We start from the raw sequence: 26,154 nt of genomic DNA, 5'->3' as shown, positions 1-26,154 counted from the left end.
TAATACTTAATAACAAGGTTGTTTCAGCTCCCGAAACTAATATGTTCCCCACACTCATATGCATGCTAAAGGGTAACAGTATTATTGTGGTGTGATCAAAAACTCACACTGAAGATTGTACATGTTCTTTTTTTAATGGTGTTCTGCTCCAAGCAGAAAAAAATACAATAAATTCTAGTATGGGTATATTAGTTATGTGTTTGTTGACCAATATTAGGCTAATATATTCCTCTTCCTTTTTATCATTAAAATGCACTATTTAAAAGTGGACTTGGATGTATTTTGAACAACACAATACAAATGATCACGAACAAAAAAACATTTTTTAGTACAAAAAAGTGTAACATAATAAGAAAACAAAACATTTAGGCACATTTGGTTGTGCAAACTGCATTTGTTTTTGTACAAGAAAGGAATATATTTTAAGTCATAATTGCACGAGTCCTAGTCTAGTCATAGTCATATAGTTGCCAAATACCTTTTGAAAACGACAAATTTGTACAATGTGCCTTCGATGGATCGATTGTGCTAAAGTGATTGTCTTTTTGGTAAAAATGAATCCTAGCTTGTTGTGTCGGGTGCCTTTCACTTTCATAATTTGTTTAATTAAAAAAATATCAGATATTATTTCCTAGAAATATTGTATTTTATGCACTAAAGTTTAAAAAAACAGTCTACAAAACAAATAGCTATAGATAAAGTATCAGAGTTTATCAGACCTTGAATGTGTGGTGTCAATATCTGGTTCATATATCTACCACCATCTCACAGTGTACAAGTAGTAAGCTCATTATTTCCACAATTAAAACGTGTGAATGTATACCAATACTGGCCTGAAAACATTCTTTTTCACTGACTGGCAATACTGATAAGTGACTGAGAAAATTTGGAGTTGTGTCATAGATACATTCCATTGATTAAATAGTCTGACTCGTCCATTAGCAGTGGGCCAGGTTTCCTTGAAAACTTTTTTTTCATAATTTTGAGTCTGCACAACACCATTACCAACACACATACAGTAACAGCAAGGCCCAATGCTAAAGGTAGCAGTGCACCTTGTTCAGGATGAACTGCAGATACAACTTGGTCTTCAAATTCCTTTTCTGTTGAAGATGTGATAATTGTTGTTGTTGTTGAGTGTAAAGTGCTTTTTTGCAGAGAAGTTAACTTGAGAATAGTTTGTGTTGGTTCCATTGTTGGGAATGCAGTTGTGGTAACATTGTTCACATCAATAATATGTTTTTCATCTGAAAAGATACTGTAAGCACCCAAAGCAATGGGAAAGTTTTCATAAAAATAAAACTAACCATCATTGCTGAAGTGTTGCCAAGTTGTGCCTGGGCAATCAATTTCATCACTCCCATCACTGCAGTCTATCACTTTATTGCATACACTAAACATATTTATACACACTCCAGTGCCACATTTCCATTCAAACTTGTCACACCTTTGGATGGGTAAAATGTCACCATCATGATCTAGACAAAAATCTTTACTTGAAAAAACAATTTAAAGCAACATAAACTAGAATGGTGGCTTTCCCACATATTTCCATTTTATATGTTCTATATTTTTTTGCTAACTATTTGACCAGAAAACATATGGGTCCCCAAACAACAGTTTATGTGACTTGGTTACGGTAAAAATGGTGCGATTATATTTAGATTCTTAGGAACAAAATAGTAGAAAGCATTAAGCCAAACTTAAACTTAGTGAAAAAGAATGGGAAAAATACTCCCAATCCTCTAAAATTTTAATATCTAGCTTTGACCTAGATATAGCTGTTCAAGGCCAGTTTTAAAACGGTTAAAACTTTTTCAAGGAAACCCAGACGGTATAACAGACATTGACAAATTAAGAAGATATTTTGCCGCAAAGGAATACATAACAAACTGTTCTTTAATTAACTTTGTATTACTTCCTCGGGAATTGTAAATAACAAACATGTAACCCACTAAAAATATATAATTCAATTTCAGCATTGCGGCTTGTTTTTTGCAAAAATAATAATAATACAAAATCAAAGGGAGAAAAATGGGTGAATCTGATTAAAAGTTAAAAAAGTAGCTTAGAATATCTTACAATTAGACTAAAAGATATAATACAGACCAAAAACGAAATGTGTGTCTTTCAGGAAAGGGGATCCATAATTACAAACCCACTATTAACTTACCTTTATTTGAAATAACAGCAGAAATTGGATGACTAGTTTGAGTCCCATGAGTAGTTGAAGTTTGCAATGGTCCATCGGAATTGGAAAGTGAAACCTAAATAAACCAACCAATTGAAGTATAAAAAAAGTATTGTAGCACTCTAACTGGTGATGTTTCTTGACACTTTATGCTTTAGCTTTATTGTTGTGGCTCCATTACCAGCATAGGCTACAAGGCCGAATAACTTGGGAGCGAATTTAGCTGAACCAAGTGGATGTCTTCTTATGACAATCCAAAATACACTTCAAGGAAGAGGATCAATAAAAAAGTTAAACATTATTATGATCGCATTTTTAGCCAAAATGTTTTGGCCCATCCAAATGTTTAGTTAGAACTGGAATACAATACCAAAAATGTTGGGTATCACAACAACAAATCAACATTTTGCAATTAATTTTTGTGATGAATTTGACAATAAGTTGGGAGCACATGAGATAAATAGATAGGGTCCTCTGGCCACACTATATACATAAACAACAACATTTTTCCAATGTTTAAGAATTTTTTTTCATAAGAGGTGTTAAAAGGGTAGCAAGCAAATTTCTTTATCAAGAAAAAATATATAAAATTTGGCACATGTATACCTGTCGTTTGTATGTTACATATCCAGTATGTTTAGAAAATAAACACAAAAATTCATTATCCTTTGATTCATTGACACAATCAAACAAAAAGCATTGTGGCACATTCTGTCTTGCTGATGTTGCTTGAAAAACTGACAAATCACATCTGTACAAACAACAAATCGAATGTTATGTGAACATGAAGGTTCTTTTTTCTGTGTTGCCACTACACATATTAAATTAAAAATTATTATAACTAGAAGGGTGGCTTAGCACATATTGCCTTTGCATATACACTAAAGCGTATTTTGAAACATTAATATATTTCCTACACTTATTTTATATTGGATCCCATATTATCCACTGTCTTTTATAACCTTGGTTGTTTCTGCAAGCAGAAGCGCATTGGTCCCCCACACATGCAAAGTTGTAAATAATGCATTTCAAGAGATAACAATGAAAAAGTTCGGTATTGTTAAGTCAAACACAGTGATTGGTACTGAGCATAAATATATATGCTATACACATTTTTGAAGTTTTTTTTCTATTTTATGGTCTATCTGATAAAAACGTGTCAAATCATGAGAAAATAGAACAAAACACAACAATCAGCTCCTATTAATGCCGTTGTTCACACAAATGTAGGGGGCTAGTGGAGTAAATGATAGGGTTACAGCAGGGGCGGGCAACTTCTCCAGTCGGCGGGCCTGATATGGGAAAATGAAGTACTTGGCGGGCCGGATTCCTGAATCGATAAATTAATCGTGTACTTATCCAGTGATATAAAACGGATCATTGACCACCTAAACCAAATACATTCAAGAACATCACAAATACAATACAGTACAAACAATCTAACTGATATAACATAAAATTATTCACCACAGCAAATTTAATGCATACACCACAGACTTAGATACTGCTGAAACACTAACTAGGCTACATGTGTGGAAACAAAGGAAACCGTGAAAGCAGGCGACACACATTGTTGGCAGTTATGTCGTAACAATGGACATATGGTGCAATGGTAACAACGGGGGGAAAGATTTTTGGTATTGGGGAGCATTACTGTTCATTACAACTATAATTTGACATAGTAAGCAAGTAGTGGGGGATTGTGGCAGACTATGGCCGCAGGCCACATTATCATGTAAGACCTGAAACTGTCTGCGGGCCGCTCAAAATCTCGTCCGGATCCAGCCCACGGGCTGGTTGTTGCCCACCCCTGGGTTACAGGGTTGAACACAACAATGGACACCTATAAATGGCACACTCTACAAGCTATCTAAATTTCATTCAATTTTGACATTGTACAAAAAATTGGCCCACTTTGGGTGGGCTAATGGGGTAAATGTTGGGCAACAGGGTTGAACATAACAATCGACATCTATAACTAGAAAAGTGGCTTTCTGATATACTTCCATGTTATATATTGTATATCATATTTACCAGTTTACTATACACATAATTTGATCTACACATATGATTGTTTTTGCAAGCAAAAACAAATGGCACATGTGTTTATGCGGATTTACGGTAATTAAAAGTTGCAGGTATTTTTAGATTCTTAACGACAAATTTTTCGCAAAGCACTCAACCTTTAAAGGTTTTTGTCCGTATTCTTTTTGCATCATTGTCATATAACTAGAAGGGTGGCTTATTTTTGTTGTTGCATTCACACTATAACCTATTTTAAAACAAAAATATATTTCCTATGCTTATTTTGTATTGGGTCCCACATTAGCCTTAGTTGTTTCTGCAGGCAGAAACTCATGGGTCACCACACATGTAAAGTTAAAAATAGTGCATTTCAAGAGATAACCATGGTCCACATGCTACCCAAATTTTAGCCAATTCCGACACTGTTTTATAAACTTACCCATTTTAGGGGGCTAGTAGGGTTACTAATGGGGTTTGACAGTAAACTAAAAAAATATGAAACCTCAATGACTCAATCCATAGTATTGCAAAAAAATAAAACGTCTGTCCGCACACATATTATTATAAAAATATGAAACCTCAATAACTCAATCCACAGTACTGCAAAAAATAAAACGTCTGTCCGGACACATATTATAGGCTGTAAAGGTAACTGGCAAAATTTTAAATACTAAATGAATACCCTACTCAAACAATTGTTAAATTTTTCGAAAATATATTTCCTATGTATTTTACATAGGGTCCATTAGCCAACGTTTTTTATAACCTTGATTTGTTTGGGCATACAGAAACTTGTGGGTACTCAAAACCCCACAGTTGTAAACAAACTAGAAGGGTGGCTTAGCACATATTGCCATTGCTCACACACTGTGACCTTTTTTAACATATATTTTCCATCCACCACTTGTTAATTTTTTCGAAAAGTTTAGCATCACAGGGCTTGTATTTCTGGCCTAAAACTAAAACAGATTCCTTCGGGATTTAAGAGGTAAAACAATGGGTGAATCCAATAAGAAGTTACAAAATTCTTTAGTATACCTTACATTGCACCAACCAACAAAGCATGAAACTCCTAGCTCAAGCACTTTGGTGAGTACAGCCATTTAAAAAAAACATTTTGGGGGCCTGTGGGTGAACCTCTGGATCATTCAAGGTCAAACTTCGGGAGGATCAAATATAGATAAATAAATAACGCCTGTCCAAATTTGAATTAATTTAAAGCACTTTTACTTGACCAAACGCATACAAAAAACGCTAGACAAAAAAAATAAAGACAAACACAATATGTGTCCCCTTCAGGGAAGGGGACCCATAAATAGCACATTCTACAATCTATACAAGTTTCATCCAATTCGGACAATGTTTAAAAAAATTATCCTTCTTAGGGGGCTAGAGGGGTAATTTTAGGGGTTACAGGGTTAAACACAATTCCGACACCATTTAAAAAATTCATCCACTTTAGGGGGTAAGTGGGGTAACTGGGGGTTCAACACCCCAAAGCATAAAATATAAAATCACAATGACCAAATTAACAGCCATGTAAATTTTTATCCAAATCGGACAATGTTTACAATTCTGACCACTAGAGATGCTATTAGCAACATTTGTTAACGCTTCTGACGGCATAAGTCTGTTAGCACCCCTCTGTTGGCATGTGCAAAACCATCCACAAAGTATTGCACAAACACAAGTACCATATGTTCTTTTGCCTTTATTAAACTATTACACCACAGAAATCTTTGGTTTGTGGTGCGCAGCAACATACAAAAACGTTTTACACTTTGGGAGCTAGTAGAGTACTGGGGTTATCAAGTCAAACGAAGCAGAGGGCACAACTACATGACCATATCTACCATCTGTGAAAGTTTCATCCAAATCCATCAAAGATTTGATGCCAAAAGTGCAAGGACAAACTTGGGCGAAAAAAAGAAACAAAAAATATTTCATTTCACTTGTACTCACAAGATCTTAAATGTCAAAAAAAATTGCATGTCACTGAACCATTGCATAAATATTGGGAGCAAAATAGCAAGCAGTTGAACATATAACAGTCATTCCCATTTTCCCACTGCACCCATCAGGTGATTTTACACTGCTTTCTTAATTTGTCAAGGATAGCAAATATTGAGGTCAAAGCTGGAGATTTAATTTTCAGAGGTTCAGAGTATTTTTCCCATTCATTTTTACTACTTTTGTAAACAACAAAAACTAGAAAGGTGGCTTTCCTATATATTTCCATTTTGTATATTGTGTACCCTAATTATCGATTTACAACAACAACACACACCATTTTATCTATAACAGTGGTTCTCAAAGTATGGGTTGTGACCCAAACTTGGGTCGCGTTATGGTGATTCAATTCTGCCCAAACGATCTTTTTTCATTTCATTTTGAAAGTTTTTTTTTCGTCCATCATGACTGCATTCTTACATTATAAGCATTTCATGTGGCTTCATCTCAGTAACCTGGAGTATTGCATCATAAGTGGTTTTCTGAGATTTTGATGGCAGCCAGCTGCAGTACAGCCATAGCCAACTGCAGCCTCCATCGACCAAGTTGTACAGTAAAATGAACCAATCATTATAACATACCGACAATAGCCTTTCAATTTTCCTGTTACGCACATGGCGATTGTAACATCATAAGATAGAACAGGAAATAATAGGACAAGTAAATCATGCAAAACTGAACTAGGAGATGTAACAGTTAGTGTTCAAGGATGAGTAGTTTGTCTATTTCCTGTTTTCATTATAATGTCCCATATTTACAAAAGTAGTAAAAACAGAAAATAATAAATACTCCCAATATGAGACTTTAATCACTAGGTTTGACCTTGATATAGCTGTGCAAGTCCAGTTTTAAACAGTTTAAACTTTTCCTCGAAAAACCTAGACAGTATTACAGACGCTGACAAATTAGGAAGATATTTTTGAGCAAAGGTATAGATAACAAAGTGTTCTTCAGTAGCGTATCGCTGTGTAGTCACCGAATAACTGTACAACGACCTTTTGACATAGTTTTTAATAGCACACAGTCCTTACTGTTTGACAATAACCTTTTTCCTAATTTATATATAACTCACATATTGTTTCTTGACAATACGCATCAAAAGTAAATAAGCTTAGTTGTGACAAAAAATCATTCTCAACTATGTTTTGCCTGCAAGTTGACCTTCAGTGACTTTCGTCGTATGACGGCCAAGCTGACAATAACCGTTTAATGACTCTTTATTGTGTCTTAAAACGTCCAGTTTTTTATCTTCATGTTAATCAACAACGTTTGCCTGAAATGTTAGATACTAAAGTTCTAAGATATAAAACCTTTGCTAAAACTAAAAATACGCATGCTAACCACTTGGTTGATTGAGCCAAAATTTTAAATACTAAATAAGTAACCCACTGCAAACAATTGTTTAAAATTTTAGCACATTAAGGGCTTGTCATTCTGACTTAAAGACAAAAAAAAGCTGAATACAAATATTCCGGGGTTTAGGGTGTGAAAATGGAGTCCAAATAAAAGTTACATATAAAGTTCTTCAGAATACCCTACATTGCACCAACCAACAAAACATGAAACTCCTATATAATGTCTTTTAGTTAGTACAACAGTTTTTTTTAAATTACATTTGGGGGGCTGAGATCAAATTTCAGAAGGATCAAATTGGGATCAATAACTAACATCAGTGTATATTTGGGGCACTCTTTCTTGACCGAACGTGTATAACACACTGTAAAACAGAAAAAAACACTAGAAGGGTGGCTTAGCACATTTTGCATAACACATACACTACAACCTGTTTTGCAATGGTTATATATTTCCTATGTATTTTACATAGGGTCCATTAGCCATCGTTTTTTATAACCTTGATTTGTTTGGGCATACAGAAACTTGTGGGTCCTCAAAACCCCACAGTTGTAAACAAACTAGAAGGGTGGCTTAGCACATATTGCCATTGCTCACACACTGTGACCTTTTTTAACATATATTTCCATCCACCACTTATTTTATAATCGGTCTCATATCAGCCACTGTCTTACTCATGTGTCTCCCACATATTCAAACTTGTTAAGTTAACAAAGGTTGGCAAGGTGGTCAAATATGGTCAATTGACTGGTCAGTTGACAGTACTCTATTTGACCAGTCGAATACTATTTTCAATTTTAAAATTCAAATGTGGTAAATTTTCTTGGACTTGCTTTTCAGTTGTAAGAAAGGGTAAACTGGAATAGTGGTTTTCCTATATATTGCCAGTTTATACATACTACATCTTATTTACTGATGTAATACATATAGCATTTACTATATTTATAATGGATATATATATATATATTAGAGATAGACCGATACGTTTTTTTAGGGCCGATACCGATAACTGATTATTGGTAGTCAAGAAGGCTGATAACCAATATTTTTTTTACATTTTAGGGAAAAATTGTAGTCTCAGGAACAATCAAATATCTCACTTAACCTTGGCTGTTTGTCTTGAAGCACATGTTTTTTGGACAATAACTAAAATGTTTTTTGATGAAAACAAAAATGAAACGAATATGGTAAGAGGTAACCCAAAGTCAGCAACAAAGTGTCATTAATTAGTATTTCCAATTAAGCAAGGGTAAATTATGGTGCAAGAAGCACAATTGCTCAGCGTGCTGTCCTGTGAGACGGCTTCTTTTACTTTCATTTATCTGAGAAACTTCGCTGAAGACACACTCACTTGGGACTGATGATGGTGGTATGCAAAGAAATTTTCTTGCTTGGTTGGCAAGAAGCTTAAAACTTTCTTTAATTTGTTTCCACCACTGCAGTGGGTCCCCTACGTGTCTGTCGATCACAGGCTCTTTAAAATACAGATGTAATTCATCATAAATGCTACTACTGGTCAGCAAGTCACCAGTGTGAGGTGTAAGTAGGGAACTAAACATCGCATCAACCCTGCTGGATGTGTTTTCCATTCGGCACCTTTTGTTGCTCATGTTTCCCTCGGTTTCATTTGCTTCCTGCTCTGTCATACTGAATTCAGTGGCAGCTGGCTGTTGCATGGTATGCTGTGTGACCTCTTCCTTTTTCAACCATTCAATGGCCTTGCTCAATGTGGTAGCACAAGAGAATGTGACTCTTATACCTTGGATCTAAGAGACAAGCACACACCACAGCTTTTGTGTCTTCTACTTTAAAGAAGCGTTTGCTGATGCTCTCCTTCATGACTTGCCTAATTGTTCCAATGCCTTTTGTGGAGGGGCCCTCATCATCACAAAGAAGCATCTTCAGCACAGTCAGACATGGAATTATACAGAAAGCTGATGAGTTGCTGTGGCTTACATGAAGTGTAACTTCTTCAAACAAATCCTCCATGCTCGCCACAGTATATTGTCAGTGCGCGCTTTTGCTCTAGCATTCTTTGCAGCATGTGAAGTGTTGAGTTCCACCTTGTCGGTACAGCCTGGATTAGGTTGTGCTGTGGCAAACCAAGTCCCCTCTAAATGTCTCGCAACCGTTGTTTGGCCACGATTGAATGATGAAAATGTGTTGCACACTTTTTCTGCATTGCGATGATATCAGTGATAGCTCTTTGACTTGTAAGCCGATCATTGACCACAGGTTGCAAGGTGTGTGCCGTGCAGCTTAGGTCTTGGAGCTCAGCAAGTCTCATTTCCTTTACAATATTTGCTCCACTGTCACGGAGCACAAGGGCTACACAGTCTTTGCATATTTGCCACTCATCAAGCATATTCAGGAAAGTTACTTTCAGATATTCCCCAGTATGAGACCCATGCATTGCTTTTGTATTTAGGATTACATGCTTTCTAGTCCATGTAGCATCAATGAAATGGCATGTTAGACTCATTAGAGATTCTGTAACACCAGCCTAGCAGTCTGTGGTGAAGGAGAGTGAGTAGCCAGCATTTTCTGGTTGAATCATACCTTTGATCTTATCCACAACCTTTGGATAAACCTCTTGCAGCTTCTCGGTACCGTAGTACTTGTCACTTCTCAGTTCATATCTCGGCTCTGCTACAGCCATAAGGCGTTTGAAGCCAACATCTGACACCACTGTGAATGGTTGGTCATCAGTAGCTATCATCTCCATGACCAGTTTATCCAATTTTTTCGATCTTCCATCTGAATGTGACCACATTCTTTGTTGTTTAAACATGTTGTCGATTGTTGACTGAGATGAAGTTGCTTCATTCTTGTTCGATTTACATTTCTGTTTCTTTTGTGTTTGATCAAACAACTCTAAGTGATGAATCCTGAGGTGGGTCCACAAGTTTGATGTATTTTTATTTTGCCCTGCAGTTGCCTAACCCCTTTATTGCATGCATTACACATTTCCCAGTTGTGGTTAAGTACAAAAAGTCCATACTGCACTTTGTACCTTTAGTCTGTCCATCTGCAATCAAGGTTCACTAGCTATAATTCTGCAATGTGCTTTCCTGCAATAAAACGTGCTGAATTACCATTCCTACACATCAACACTCCTGTCACTGACTATTTTCTATCAATGCTATCAGCTAGGTTTAAACCAGTCAAAAACACCAAATAGCCTGCTGTTGCAATCTTGTGCACATTTACCCACTGCAGCTTGCAGCCTATATTGCAACATGACATACCCTGAAACGTAACAATGCTCACTATGCGTAATAGTTCAAGCGAAAGGTCATTGTGTCTGAGTCACTGTTCCTAAATTTCTGGTGTACCACGTAGATTTTGCCATGACCATCACTCTCGCATTGTGCATGTTTTAAATTGTATTGCGCACTGGGGCTAGTAATGCGCACAGGCATGTTACCCGGCAAGGGCAAGGACAGCACAGAAATTATACCACTGGAGAACAACAGTTATTTGCCGTGACAAGTTATTAATTTATTTTGCAACTAAAATTATGGCTTACTATTATATACTAAACTTTAAAGCCCCTGAAACAACCAGTATCAAAGTATCAAAGTATAAAACTGGACAAAGTTCAAAATTAGGCTACCACAAGTTGTCATGTATCCCGCATATAGCAAGCATCAAAATGCTTTCTGCCATAGGTGAAAGAATAGCTAGTGCTGTCCTAGCCCGCACCAGTAATTAAACCGAAGGACAATGCGAGCTTATATACACCGCTTCTAGCAATATTTCGCAACAGCGGTTCTTTTCGGTTTTTAGTTTGTTTTACATTGAGATTGCAACATTCCAAGGCAATGCCGAAAATGGCACCATCTCAACACAACAACTAACTTTCAGTTTGTTTCAAATAACTCTTGCAACATTCCTATGCAATACCGAGATTGCACCATCTCGAGCATCATCTAGTTTTGCGTCATGGAAATGTTCTGTTTACACAATATGTGGCCGCTACAGACCACACAATTTTGGTTTACATCCTTGGACCAAGCTCTGCTAATGAACTGTTTTCGCTTGAGCATGAACTTAACAATACTGCAGGACAGAGTAAGTAAAAAATAATGGTGTCGCATGTAATGATTGTGCGACAAAATGGTCGACAACTGCAAAGAAAGTTAGTCTTGTATGTTTTAATACATGCTGTACATAAAACAGAAAAATCAGCTTTAATGTTAGGGGTCATTGTTAATGAGCACTAGGTCGTTTGCCGCCGTACATTAAGCAACATAAAATTTGTACAAAACAGACACATGCTTCACTTTTGCGGTGAAACCAATTGGCGACCAGACTGAGACGATCAGACGAAGGAACACGGCTGAGTCTAGTAAACCCCCAACAATTATCGGCCAACAGATTAAAAAAGGGCCGATACCGATAATCGGCGAAACCCCGACTATCGGCGCAGATAATAATTGGCTTGGCCGATAAAATCGGTCTATCTCTAATATATATATATATATACATTTTTTTCATTGCGTCCCTATCTTTTTACTGGCACTTTATAACATGATTGTTTCTACAAGCATAATCCAATGGGTCCCCACACATGTGCATATGCGATTTGGTAACTATAAAAATAGTGCACAATGATTGTTTTTAACTGTCACACATTATACGTAATACAGTGCAAAAATTAAATCCAAACATCGAATAGGGCTTTTATGAACACTGTCTTCACTTTGTAGTTGTGTGTTTATTGACAACCGTCGCAGCATTACCACGTTTCCCTTACTTCATAAAAGTGTCGATTTTTCACAGTTTCGTTTCCTTCGATCATTGTCTCATGTGTGCGAATGTTGTTAGATAAAGATATGGCGCAGAAACTGCCTGATAGCACGTCCAGTTATGCGCGAGGCTGAGATATTCGCTTTTCAGTGGACAGGTTTACGCTTTTTGAGCCCAATTGGGAGTTTCGCGTTGTTTTCATGAGGTGGAAAATGGATGAGTCCAACTATTTAAACTTTTAACAAAGTTTTAACATTTTTTCCCTAATAGCCCTTTGTTTGTTGAATTATGATTTTTAATCTGCACATAGCGTTCGCTGGCGCCGTTAAGTTTCTACATACCAACAATACGATTGCTTAGCTGGGCTTTTTATGTCCAAAACCTGTTCTGAAACGGTTTTATTAACGCTTTCAGTTTGAGAAGTCACGTTACACAGGTATAACAAATCGTGCTGCGTTGTCGCTCTGCGTTTCGAAACACGAATAAGTTGACCTACATTAACATTTACAGCGCAATATAAGTAACATCGTAACATCTTAATTCCAACCAGTTAGAAAATGGTCAAGTGACGACTGCGTTCATGCATGAAACAGATGCATTTTTTTCCATGCACCACTATCGCCAATCACTCTCCTTGCATTATCTGTGCACTAAGCGAGCACAAATTTGACAAAAGACAGCATGTAAAAACATATTTGGGGCAGTAAGAGTAATTACTGAGCCAATTGCACAGCTGTTTAAAATTTCAGCAGGTTAAGTCTTGTACTTCTGACCTCATTAACATGTGAACAAACAAACAAATATTTGGGGGTAAAAGGGTGAAAATGGATATATACAACTTCAAGTTACAAAATACTTTAAAATACGCTGCAATGTACCAATCAAAAAAGTATGAAACTCCAGAATCATCTGCTTTAGCAAGTATAGCCGTTTCAAAAAATTTCACGTTTTTGGGGGCGGTGGGTGAACCAAGGGATTAAACAGGGTCAAAATTCACTTGGACCATCTTTAGATCAATATTTATAATGTGTGTAAATTTGAAAAGGTTTGAAACATTCTTTCTTGACCAAAACGTGGGAACAAATCAGCGTTAGACGGAAAAAAGAAAAAATATATAGAGACAAAAACAATATAATATGTGTCCCCTTCAGGGAAGGGGACCCATAATTATTTCTAATAACCCTTAGGTAGAAAAGTTGAGGGCATACTTTTGTATTAATAAGTGCTTTGAAAACCAATTTAGATTTGTGTTGTGCATTAGAAATAGCGCCTTAAACATTTAGGGGATATTTTTCGTGTAAAATTAATACCGATATTTGGCCAATTTAAAAAGTATTTGACCGGTCAATTAACCGGATTTTATTTGACCGGTCAAATGCGCAACCCTATAATGTAAACCAGTGGTTCTCAAACTTTTTTGACCGCGACCCAAATCTGAGCTTTATGAACATCTTGCAACCCAAGCCTCAAACAACAAAAATGTATTTTTTATTTTTGTATAAATAGTTATCAATGCTAACTGTTACTTTCCAAGTTCAGTTTCGTATGATTAACCTCCTATTATTCCCCGTGCTAACGTGTTACAATCGCCGTGTGCGTAATAGAAAATTGGAAGGTTATTGTCTGCATGTTATAATGATTGGTTCATTTTGCTGTATAGCGTTGTCGAGTGAGGCTGTATTTGGCTACGGTGGTATCAAAACTCTCAGAAAACCATTTACTTATTTATGCTGCAATACTCCAAGGTTACTAAGATAAAGCCACATAAATTGCCTATGATACAATAATTCAGTCATGACTGAGAATTAAAAATACTTGAAAATTGAAATGAACAAAGTTCGTTTGGACAGAATTGAATCACCACAGCGCGACCCATTTTGTGACCCTGCGCAACCCATGTTTGGGTCGAATACAGTGCATACTTTGAGAACCACTGATGTAAACAATGCATTTCATGAAAAATCCATAATAAATTTTGGTGCTATAAGTTTAAACAGGGCAATAAAAAAGTCTGCAGAAATATTCATGCTATATGAGGTACAAACTATACAAGTCACATTCAATTCTGCCATTGTTTGCAAAATTTACGCATTTTAGGGGTTAGTAGGGTAAATGGTGGGGCCACATGGTAAAACTTAACAATTAACACAAAATGACATATTCTACCAATTTTTCAGATTTTTTGAAATTCAATGTTTAGAAATTACACCCATTTTAGGGCTTAATGGAGTAAAGGTGGGACTTAAAGGGTAAAACACATCAATAGATGATATATTTTATAAACTCTTTAAATTTCATATAATTTGCCTATTTTTTTTTCAAAATTCAACCATTTTAGGAGACCAGTGGGGTAAATATTGGGGCCGCAGGTTGAAATGCAACAGTCAACACCTATAAATGAAAAAATAAACAAACTGTCCAAATTTCATCCAATTCTTTTAGGGGGCCAGTGGAGTAAAAATCGGGGTTACAGTGTAAAACACAACAATGGTCACCTGATCATGGCAAAATGAACAAACTGTCCCAATTTCATCTAATTCGGATATATATTATTTAAAAATTTACCCATTTTAGGAGGCAAGTGTGGTATATAAATACTGGGGCTTTTAAGTCAAACGAAACAGATTGCACATCTGCAAGATCATATATATTTATCTGTGAATATTTCCCCGCAAATCAGCAGAGATTTCATAGTTCCAAATGTAACTACTTCTAAAACTAGAAGGGTGGCTTTCTGATATGCTTCCATTTTATATATTCTATACGATATTTACCAATTTACTATACACATCATTTGATCTACACATATGATTGTTTTTGTAAACAAAAACTAATGGGTCCCCACACGCATGTTTGTGCGGATTTACGGTAAACAAATGTTGCAGTGATTTTTAGATTCTTAAGGACAAATTTTTAAAAACCATAAACCAAACAATAAAAAAAATTTGTTTGTATCCTTTTTGCACTATTATTGTCATATAGTTACTAAAACATTAAAAAAGAACGAAACAATTACTTTAATTTAATCTCTTGCTTTGACGCAGATATTGTCGTCCAAGGTCGGGTTTTAAACACATTTTTTTCTAGAAAGCTGTAACAGTTGTGTTACAGACACTTTAAATTAAAAAGCAATTTGCTACAAGTGTACACATAACAAATTGTTTTTCATTTAACTTTGTTTCGCAAAACCATTGACCTGTAGTAACCTCTCAGGGTGCACACGCCAACCGACTGTTTGACCTATTGACACCGTTTTCAATAGCACTCCGTCCTTACTGTCCAACAACACCGTTTAACGTAATTTATACATGCCTTGAGTATTGATTCCTAAATTGATTGCAAAAAAAACTCTACGTTATGACGAAAGAAAGTTCTGAACTGTGTTAGTAATACCTACTTGTTGACCTTAAGTAAACCGTGGTCATGCGGCGGCCGACCTGACAACGAGCATTTAAAAAAACATTTAGCTTGCAAAAATGTCAAGTTTATTTTTTCAACTTTATTTTGATTAACAAGTTTTGCTTGACATATACGAAACCGAAGCACGCTTATTAGGTTTAAATCACGTCATAGGTGTGCAACCTTTGCCAAAACTGAAAATGTGAGTGATAACTTAATAAAACGAAATAGCATTGCTGTGCAAAACAGCTGATATCTGATCACCGAAAGTCTCGTAAAACATCTGTCCGACGTCAAGCTGAACCCTCCTGCTATCGTAAACCGTTGAGTTACTCTCTTGGGAACTTCTGGAGGATCAAGTTTGGATTAATAACTAACATATGTCCAAATTTGAATAAATTTGAAGCATTCTTTCTTTACCAAACCAGCGTTACAAACCAGCGTTAAAAATTTTACGTTTCGGGGGCCTGTGGGTGAACCGCTGGGTAATTCGGGGTCAAACTTCTGGAGGATCAAGTTTGGATTAATAACTAACATATGTCCAAATTTGAATAAATTTGAAGCACTCTTTCTTTACCAAACCAGCGTTACAAACAAGCGTTAAAATTTTTACGTTTCGGGGGCCTGTGGGTGAACCGCTGGGTAATTCGGGGTCAAACTTTTGGAGGATCAAGTTTGGATTATTAACTAACATATGTCCAAATTTGAATAAATTTGAACCACTCTTTCTTTACCAAACGAATGTTACAAACCAGCGTTAGACAGAAAAAAGAAGAAAGAAAAAAAAAACGGACAAAAACAATATGTGTCCCCTTCAAGGAAGGGGACCCATAACTAATCATGCAACAATGTTTTTACATATATTTGGACTGAAAATGTAATTACTATGCAGAACTGGTAAAATTTTCAACAACAAACAATGAACACAACACTTGCAGATTTGCAAAATTCTACTGCTTTTAGGGGTGGATTTTAGATCTAAAGAGCCTGCAAAACATACAAAGGAAATTTTGGCATGAAACGAAGCAAATTAGGTAAATTGACTCAAAACATACAAACCGCTTTTAAATACTATGCAACATATTACATTCCAAAAACTTATGTAGTAAAGGAGTTAATACATTTTCATGTTTGGTGGGCCTGTGGGTCAAAATTAGTACTTATTGGTGTTATGTGTAAATTTGGAATTGTTTGAACCGTATTTTCCCAATTAAACCATGGAAACTCCCCAGTTATAAGCAGAAAAAAGTATAAAACTAATGTTTTCCCTTTAGGGACCATTAAAGAACTTTATTAGCATGCAATCTAACTTTTGCGAATGAAATACTTCCAGTTTTTTACTTACAATTAAAACCTACCGCTGGTTTTCATTTTCATTTTCATTTTCAAATTTGCAACATTTTTGAAAGCAAGCCTGTGCAGAGGCAATGTGGGGGACAGCAACAAGAAACTGGGCTCCATTTTGAAGTGAATCTCGCGTTCTGATTATTTGGTCATTATGTGTTTGAAAATTATTTTGGCACTCTTGAAGTTCTGCAAGGAATGCACGTAAATGTAATGTTCAAGTGTTTGAAACTTTTCAAACAAGACATCTTGACACAACTGGGAGTAAAGTTCTGTTCTTCCATTTTTCCTTTAGTTAAATGTTACACTTAAAACAATTTTACACAGTCATGACAAATATTCTTGACATGATGATGATTTTTTCTACGACAGTAATTGCACATCATCTATATAGATTCTTTGGTGGATGGAGAACAATAACTTTTTTGTCAACTATTAAATATTCCAGAAACAATAAACCATTTAAATGCATTTATGATCAGTTTTATTGTTTAAGCTTGCAAGACCTCACAAAAACTGTTTTGGGCAGTACATTGACTTTTACCTTCTTATAGTTTACCCATAAAATCTTTTTTGTAACCAGAACTCCATAGAAAGGTGCCCTTATTAACTGCTTTTTTACATACTATACATCCTATTTGGAATTTATCAAATGTGTTTCAAACTTACCAGATTGGGGTTGTGCTCCATCAGCTTTAGAAAGAAGTTCATCAACAAGCTTTGAAAGTTGAGACTTTGATAAATTGTCTAATATTGGAACTCTGTTGTCCGTACTCTCATTATTGGCTTTTGTTTCACACAGAAACACTAACCATGGTAACAATATGTAACAAACCAAACAAACATGCAATCCTAACTTTCCGACCATGACTACAGTACTGCCTGGAAAACGGTTGGAGAAAAATTACTATGGGAATGATTTACAGCATGGACAAATTGTCAAACTTGAATAACAAATGAATAACATCAATACTAATTCGACGAGTCGTTTGTAATAAAATGAATAAAAACTAGAAGGGTGGCTTAGCACATTTTGTTGTTGCATTTACACTATAACCTATTTTAAAACATAAATATATTTCAAGAGAGAACCATGAGCCACATGCTACCCAAATTTTAGCCAATTCTGACACTGTTTTAAAAACTTACCAGTTTTAGGGGGCTAGTAAGGTTACTAATGGGGTTTACTAAATGGGAAAAAACGAAGTGGTATGCACATCTACATAACTATATCTACCATCTGTGTAAATTTCATCCAAGTCCATTAAACATTTGATGGAAAAATGAGTCAGACAAACTTCGGCAAGAAAATAACATATTTTAGGGGGCTAGCAGGGTAAATACTGGGGGTTATCAACAAAAACAAAGTGGGATGCACATCTACATACCTATATCTACCACCTGTGTAAATTTCATCCAAATCCATCAAACATTTGATAGAAAAAAGAGTCGGACCAACTCTAGGCAGAAAATAACCCATTTTAGAGGGCTAGCTGGGTAAATACTGGGGTTATGAACAAAAACAAAGTGGGATGCACATCTACATAACTATATCTACCACCTGTGTAAATTTCATCCAAATACATCAAACATTTGATGGAAAAATGAGTCGGACAAATTCTAGGCAGAAAATAACCCATTTTAGGGGGCAAGCGGGGTAAATACTGGGGTTATCAACAAAAAACAAAGTGGGATGCACATCTACATACCTATATCTACCATCTGTGCAAATTTCATCTAAATCCATCAAACATTATATGGAAAAACGGGTCGGACAAACTTTGGGAAGAAAAAAACAAAAAAACAAAACAAATTCGAGTAAAATCAATATGTGTCCCCTTCAGGGAAGGGGACCAATAATTAAACTGTACAAATAAAATAAACAGTTGGAAAAGAATGAATGCGGCTGTAAACAATAAGGAGTACATTTTGGTTTGCATGAAGTTTAGCACAATGAAGTTTTATCTATGTCGTGACATGCTTAATTTTGTAAATATTATCCATGAAAATCGGCACATCAGAAAGTAATGATCGTCACGCATGAAATAACATATTAAAGTCACAAACATAATCTTTAAATGTATGTTTTGTCGATAATTAGAGGGGTAAGTTACATCACTAAAATGACTTTAGGGCTTTTTGAAACTCATTACTCCAATATAAATAACATTTTGACAAAAAAATATCCGATTAGTAAAAAAGAGAGTTTGCATGCACAATCGAGTGAACTATGTCAAACTTGGTTATGGAAAGTTTTGTTATTCCTTTTGTCACTGTCTTGCGGCAGTTAAAAAAATGGAAAAGCAGGATAACAACACTAAAAACGGAGGGAAGGAAAAAAGAAACTTTGTGCCTTTTTGAAAGAGGAAAAACAAATTTAAGAAAAACAGAAAAAAGGTGAAATTTCCTATTTCTTGATCTTTCAAAAATAGAAAAATAGAAAGTTGGGGAATGTGTTTTATTTCTTTTTTATGCTGTTTCTCACTTGCAAAAATCATAAACTCATCAAATGGCATTATACATCGAATTTGTCAAAAAAGAGAAAAAGCAGAAAAGTAGGAAAATGATTTTCTATTTGGATTTTTGTTTGCCCTTTTTAATTCACACAACTGACTTTTATACTGATCTAATACCTTTTTAACTGTTGTATCGAAAAGCAAAAAAGACAATTATGTTTTTTATTTGTTGTTGTTTTTTGCTGTTTAACTTGGTGAAAACCATTTGAAAGCTATATAATGCCTTTTTAACTGATTGTGTCAAAAAAGAGAAAAGCATAAACAATAGGAAATGTATCTATATTTGTGCTTGTGGCATTTAAACTGGTAAAAACTATTTAAAAATGCTTTAATCGGTTACCTTTTTAACTTTTTTGACTTTTTACAAAAAATAAATAGGAAACATTTTCTTTCGTTTCTGTATTTAGATACATCAGTGAAAATGGCGCAACTCTAAAATATGCAATCTACACAATCTACGCATTCTATTCGTAATCTATATAAAAAAACAAATTAAGATGTTGACGGTTAGGGCTATTATGGTCAGGGTGAGGGTTTGTTATACAAATAACTTTATAATTTAATCTCAGATAACTTTTGGGCCTAATTTGTGTTAACATGCGATAGCATACAGTGTTTAGTACCACTTTCAACACCCATAAGAATATTAAGCCCAAACTGGGCATACAAAACTAAATTATAGTGTTATATTTATCATAAACCCTCACCCAGGCCCTAAAAGCCCTAACCATCAACATTTTTAAAACTCGCATATGTTTTATAAGTAGATTGGGAAGAGCCCGTGAAAAAGATACTAAATCCATTTAAAATGTTTTTGGTGGAATAGAGCAAATAAAGTAACATTTCCTGTCTTATCTGTTTTTTTACACAATCTGTTAAAAAGGTATCATAGTTTTTAAATGGTTGTTACAAGGTAAAATGCTACAAAAATCAAATAAAGAAACATTTCCCATCTTTTCTGCTTTCCTGTTTTTAGGAAACATTTGATGTGAAGAAGTATTAGATTGAGAAAAGATGGCTTGTGTGAGTTAAAACCAGGGAGTCTAACCAGAACTGAACCCGTGAACCGGTTTGAGCAGTTCATTTCATTAAACCCGAACCATAAAGTACGATTCCCCGAAAACCCGAACCGGAGTTGAACCCTATTATATATTTGGTGTTGAACCTGAACCTAACCATTAAAAAATATAATCTTATTTTTTTCTAAAACAGGGCAATGAAAAATATGCGTGAGATAACAGCTATATAGGGCATGGCAAAACTAACAAATTTGCACATTGTTTCGCAACGAACAGTCGAAATTCTTGTGAAGGTAAAATTAAAATTAAACAAAAGGGGATTTAAACGGGTTCGTGCCGGGTAATTTGCCCGAACTGGAACAAAACCCGAACCCGAAATTATACATTTTAAAAAACCTGAACCAAACCCGAATCCCTCAAAACAAAACAAAGTGAACCCAAAACCTGAACCCATATGGGTGACACTAAAACGGTGAATGGGCGGGACGGGCGGAATGGAGGGCGGGACGTCGTGAAAACCGCTAAATATCGGGTTAGATTGCTGACGGTTGGAGCTATTAAGGTTGGAATAAGGTTTTATAATAGAAAATCATTAAAAAAAATTTCGCCGAACACTACATTCCGTACCCGAAACGTCCCGCCATCTCCCGCGACATCCCGCCATAGCATTTTTGCCTAATGTCAGGAAATAGTTGAATAAGTTTTAGGCAGGGACATTTTTTGATTCATATACTATTATAAAACCTCAACCTAACCCTAATAGCACTAACCGTCAGCAATTTACCCGATATTGAGCGGTTTCCGCGACGTCCCGCCCATTCAGCATTTTAGTGTCACCCACCCATATGACAAGCAGTTCGACTCCCTGGTTAAAATGGCATAAAAAAACAAACAAGAAACATTTACCTTCTTTTCTGCTTTGTGTCTTTTTTGACAGATTCGATTTATGATGGCATTAGATCAGTTGAAAATAATTTGTGCAAAAAGCATAAAAAACAAACAGAGAAACTTTTGCCTTCTTTCTGCTTTTTGGATCGAATATCATGAAACAAAAAATTGCACTTTTTTTCTGTTATTTTTTCGGTCATGTCTAAAACTGCGGGCCCACTTGGATCACTTGGCCCGCTTGGCCCAGCACTTGGCCCGCCTCATGCAATTGGAAAACTGCGGGCCCGCTTCTTGCAAGTATAAAAACTGTAGCCCCACTATATATCCAGTGCTTGACCCGCCTCTCGTATCGAAAAACCGCGGGCCCACTATATCCTGTGCTTGTCACGTCTATCGCAAGGAAAAACTGCGGGCCCACTACATCCATTGCTTGCCGTTCAGATCTTGTCGAAATCAAAATTTAATGACATGTGACAGGTGTGTCCACGGCTTTATCAAGCCGGCCCGCAGTTTTTATACTTGCATGAGGCGGGCCAAGTGCTGGGCCAAGCGGGTCAAGTGCTGGGCCTAGCGGGTCAAGTGGGCCCGCAGTTTTAGACGTGACCCTTATTTTTTCCCTCGTTTAAAAATTTTGCAAAACCTTTAATTTCTGTTTTTAGTGTTAATTTCCTGCTTTTCCCTCTTCTCTGTTATTCTGCTTTTAGCACTGGGGTGACAGTGCCACTGAATCGAGGGATTTAGCGCGACGTCGCGGAAACTGCTAAATAACGGGAAATTGCTGACGGTTAGTGCTATGGTTGGGGTGAGGTTTTATAATAGTATACGAATAAAAAAACGTCCCTGCTTAAAATTCATTCAGCAACTTTCTTGACAATTGACATTCAGCGTAAGGCAAAGACATCAGGACATGTCTAAAATACGGGAATACGGGACGACGGAAATACAGGAATGGAGGTCTAAAAGACGGGGTTACGGGAGAGACGGAAAAAGTGCCAAACTAAAAGACGGGAGAGGCGGGACTACGGAAAATCGCATATTCAAGTAGAATGAAAGACGGGACTGGGTGAAAGTTCACAGACCGTGCTTATAGCGTTAGACGGGACTACGGAAAAGCATTTGTTCGACATGACTAAAAGACGGGACTCGGTGAAAGTTCACATATAGTTCTTATAGCGCCAGACGGGACTACGGAAAAGCAATTGTTCGACATGACTAAAAGACGGGACTGGGTGAAAGTTCACATATAGTTCTTATAGCGCCAGACGGGACTACGGAAAAGCATTTGTTAGACATGACTAAAAGACGGGACTGGGTGAAAGTTCACACGCAATTCTTATAGCGTTAGACAGGACTACGGAAAAGCGTTTGTTAGACATGACTAAAAGACGGGACTGGGTGAAAGTTCACACGCAGTTCTTATAGCGTTAGATGGGACTACGGAAAAGCGTTTGTTCGACATGACTAAAAGACGGGACTGGGTGAAAGTTCACATATAGTTCTTATAGCGCCAGACGGGACTACGGAAAAGCATTTGTTAGACATGACTAAAAGACGGGACTGGGTGAAAGTTCACACACAGTTCTTATAGCGTTAGACGGGACTACGGAAAAGCGTTTTTTAAACATGATTAAAAGACGGGACTGGGTGAAAGTTCACATATAGTTCCTACAGCGTAAGACGGGACTGGATGATTATGAGGATTGCTCTTAAATTCTTAGCAGCACATGTAGGCCTACCTTATCTTTTCGTGGTTACTGTGACCGGTCCCTGAAAGAAGACTTGATAAAAACACAACTGCAGCTTGATGGCCGGACAGCGACAACAAATGCCAGCGAAAGTTTAAGTCAGAAAATAAATTTGCTTCCCATATATAGGCTACGCTTGAAAATATGACTGACGAAACATGAAGTTCAACTAATGAATGAGTCCAAAACTTTAACTATAAAAGTTTGCAGAGCTAGTGTAGCCTAGCCTAAAAACATGAGCAGTACCGTCTTACGCAAACAGGAATAGCGCGACTGTATGTTAAGAGAGTTTCCTAAACTGTTTTTCCATAATAAACAACATTCCCCTCGCCAAAACTGTGACATAAAAGATCGTAACTGGCTTAGGTTTATTGCCAGCGATGCGACTGTTAAAAACGTTATAATAAAAAGTCTAAAGATTAACGTTTATGACCAGCTGAGAATGTGGAAAAGTTGTAATTACCCAATATTTCCGCTCTCGAATGAATGCTTTTCGGACCTTTTTGAAACAAACGACCAACCCAACCTGTGGGCCAAATACGAGGAAGGGCATTGCCAAGAAGGTAAAACTCGAGAAAAACAGATATTTTGCAACACCTGCTTACCTGACCAAAAAAACGTGTTCTGGTACTTAACTTTTCATGCGGACACATCAGAAATAAAAATTGAATACTTATTGGTTTTGTTTCGTGCTTCTTTCTCTTTTGCATTGTTTACAACTAGTGATGGACCGAACCCATCTAAAAAAGTTCGGGCCGAACCTTTTGCGGCAGAACTGTTTCGGCCAACCGAAACTTCGGTGCATCACTATTTACAACCTTCGAAGATACAACCAGCATTAATAGCAGAGTGCAGCGCAAGACATTGAAATGCTGTAATAAGTTTAAACTACAAAAAGCACCAACCGTTTTCAACAGGTGTTCAAACGCAAATACAGTGGTCGCGTATTGCAAGCATAAGAGTCTGTAGGCTACTTTGTTAATAGAACATTCCTCGGCCATTATTTGACAAGAAATTAGACTCCCACATTTGAGGCCACCCATAGATATAGGAAGCAACAAATTGTTTGATATGGACACGTCGATCAATCAAGTCAAACCAGTGGTTCCTTTTTCGCACATTAACGCTATAAAAACTATATGTGAATTTACATCCAGCCCCGTCTTTTAGTCATGTCTAACAAACGCTTTTCCGTAGTCCCGTCTAACGGTATAGGAACTATACGTGAACTTTCACCCAGTCCCGTCTTTTAGTCATGTCGAACAAACGCTTTTCCGTAGTCCCGTCTAACGCTATAAGAACTGCGTGTGAACTTTCATCCAGTCCCGTCTTTAAGTCATGTCTAACAAACGCTTTTCCGTAGTCCCGTCTAACGCTATAAGAACTGCGTGTGAACTTTCACCCAGTCCCGTCTTTTAGTCATGTCTAACAAACGCTTTTCCGTAGTCCTGTCTAACGCTATAAGAATTGCGTGTGAACTTTCACCCAGTCCCGTCTTTTAGTCATGTCGAACAATTGCTTTTCCGTAGTTCCGTCTAACGCAAAAGAACTGCGTGTGAACTTTCACCCAGTCCCGTCTTTTAGTCATGTCTAACAAACGCTTTTCCGTAGTCCCGTCTAACGCTATAGGAACTATATGTGAACTTTCACCCAGTCCAGTCTTTTAGTCATGTCCAACAAACGCTTTTCCGTAGTCCCGTCTAACGCTATAAGAATTATATGCGAACTTTCACCGAGTCCCGTCTTTTAGTCATGTCTAACAAACGCTTTTCCGTAGTCCCGCCTGGCGCTATAACAACCGCCTTTAAACTTTCACCCGGTCCCGTATTTTAGTCATGTCTAACAAATGCTTTTCCGTAGTCCCGTCTGGCGCTATAAGAACTATATGTGAACTTTCACCCAGTCCCAACAAACGCTTTTTCGCAGTCCCGTCTAACGTTATAAGGATTATATGCGAACTTTCACCCAGTCCCGTCTTTTAATCATGTCTAACAAACGCTTTTCCGTAGTCCCACCTAGCGCTATAACAACCGCCTTTAAACTTTCACCCGGTCCCGTATTTTAGTCATGTCTAACAAATGCTTTTCCGTAGTCCCGTCTGGCGCTATAAGAACTATATGTGAACTTTCACCCAGTCCCGTCTTTTAGTCATCTTTTCGAACAAACGCTTTTACGTAGTCCCGCCTCTCCCGTCTTTTAGTTTGGCACTTTTCCCGTCTGTCCCGTAACCCCGCCTGTCCCGTCTTTTAGACCTCGATTTCCGTCGTCCCGTATTCCCGTCTTTTAGACATGTCCAAGACATCACAAGTTTGACATTTGACTAAATGCTGCCGGACTCCGGCGGCAGTGTTTCACAAAAAAATATTCGGGATGACTTCTTTTTTTGAATTAGCCTGATCAGAGCCACCGTAAACTATGGAGCCACTATATTGATAGGCAAGGATTGTCATTCTGGCGAAATGAAGATATAGAAAATTATTTTTCGCATGACTGCACAAAATTTCACACAATTTTTTCAGATTTTGCAGGTGCCGTATTTGAACACAACCAGACGTCCGGAGTCACCCGCACATGTTCGGACATGGCATACATACCTGGACAGGATTTCTACCAATAAAAACACTACAAATGTCCAAAATTTAGGGTACAATATGTTTTTTTTTTAAATGAGCAAAATTGCCAATTTGGGCAATTAAAAACAAAGGAAAATCACTTGCTTGTTTTTTTTCATTCCATATAAAGGCAAAAAATAACGACAACAGTAAATACAAAAGATACACAGCATTTATGCTTCTTCTGTTGAATGCGCGGCATTTGTTGCACAATTTAATGGTTCAGCACAGCATCGCTTCTTTTTTTTAATGTAATGTATTTTAAGCACTTCCATACAGCAAACTGTAGCGAAATTTTAT

General features: G+C 36.7%; 1 protein-coding gene across 1 annotated transcript; it reads right to left on the bottom strand.

Moving 5' to 3' along the window:
* Positions 1 to 258: 258 nt before the first annotated feature.
* On the bottom strand, positions 259 to 17,984 carry LOC145227730 (low-density lipoprotein receptor-related protein 11-like). The gene is made up of 6 exons (XM_080092630.1): positions 17,744 to 17,984; positions 17,089 to 17,263; positions 2,798 to 2,942; positions 2,174 to 2,267; positions 1,308 to 1,478; positions 259 to 1,247 (listed from the first exon to the last, which is right to left on the bottom strand). Exons 1-6 carry the CDS (start codon positions 17,940 to 17,942, stop codon positions 898 to 900), a joined length of 1,134 nt encoding a protein of 377 aa, XP_079948756.1. The 5' UTR covers positions 17,943 to 17,984; the 3' UTR covers positions 259 to 897.
* Between the last annotated feature and the right edge of the window lie 8,170 nt (positions 17,985 to 26,154).

The sequence above is a fragment of the Phallusia mammillata genome, chromosome 5, assembly GCF_965637545.1.
Source record: "Phallusia mammillata chromosome 5, kaPhaMamm4.hap1.1, whole genome shotgun sequence".
Lineage (NCBI taxonomy): Eukaryota > Metazoa > Chordata > Ascidiacea > Phlebobranchia > Ascidiidae > Phallusia > Phallusia mammillata.
Note: the sequence above shows the minus strand (reverse complement) of the source record. Positions and strands in the feature narration are given on the sequence as shown.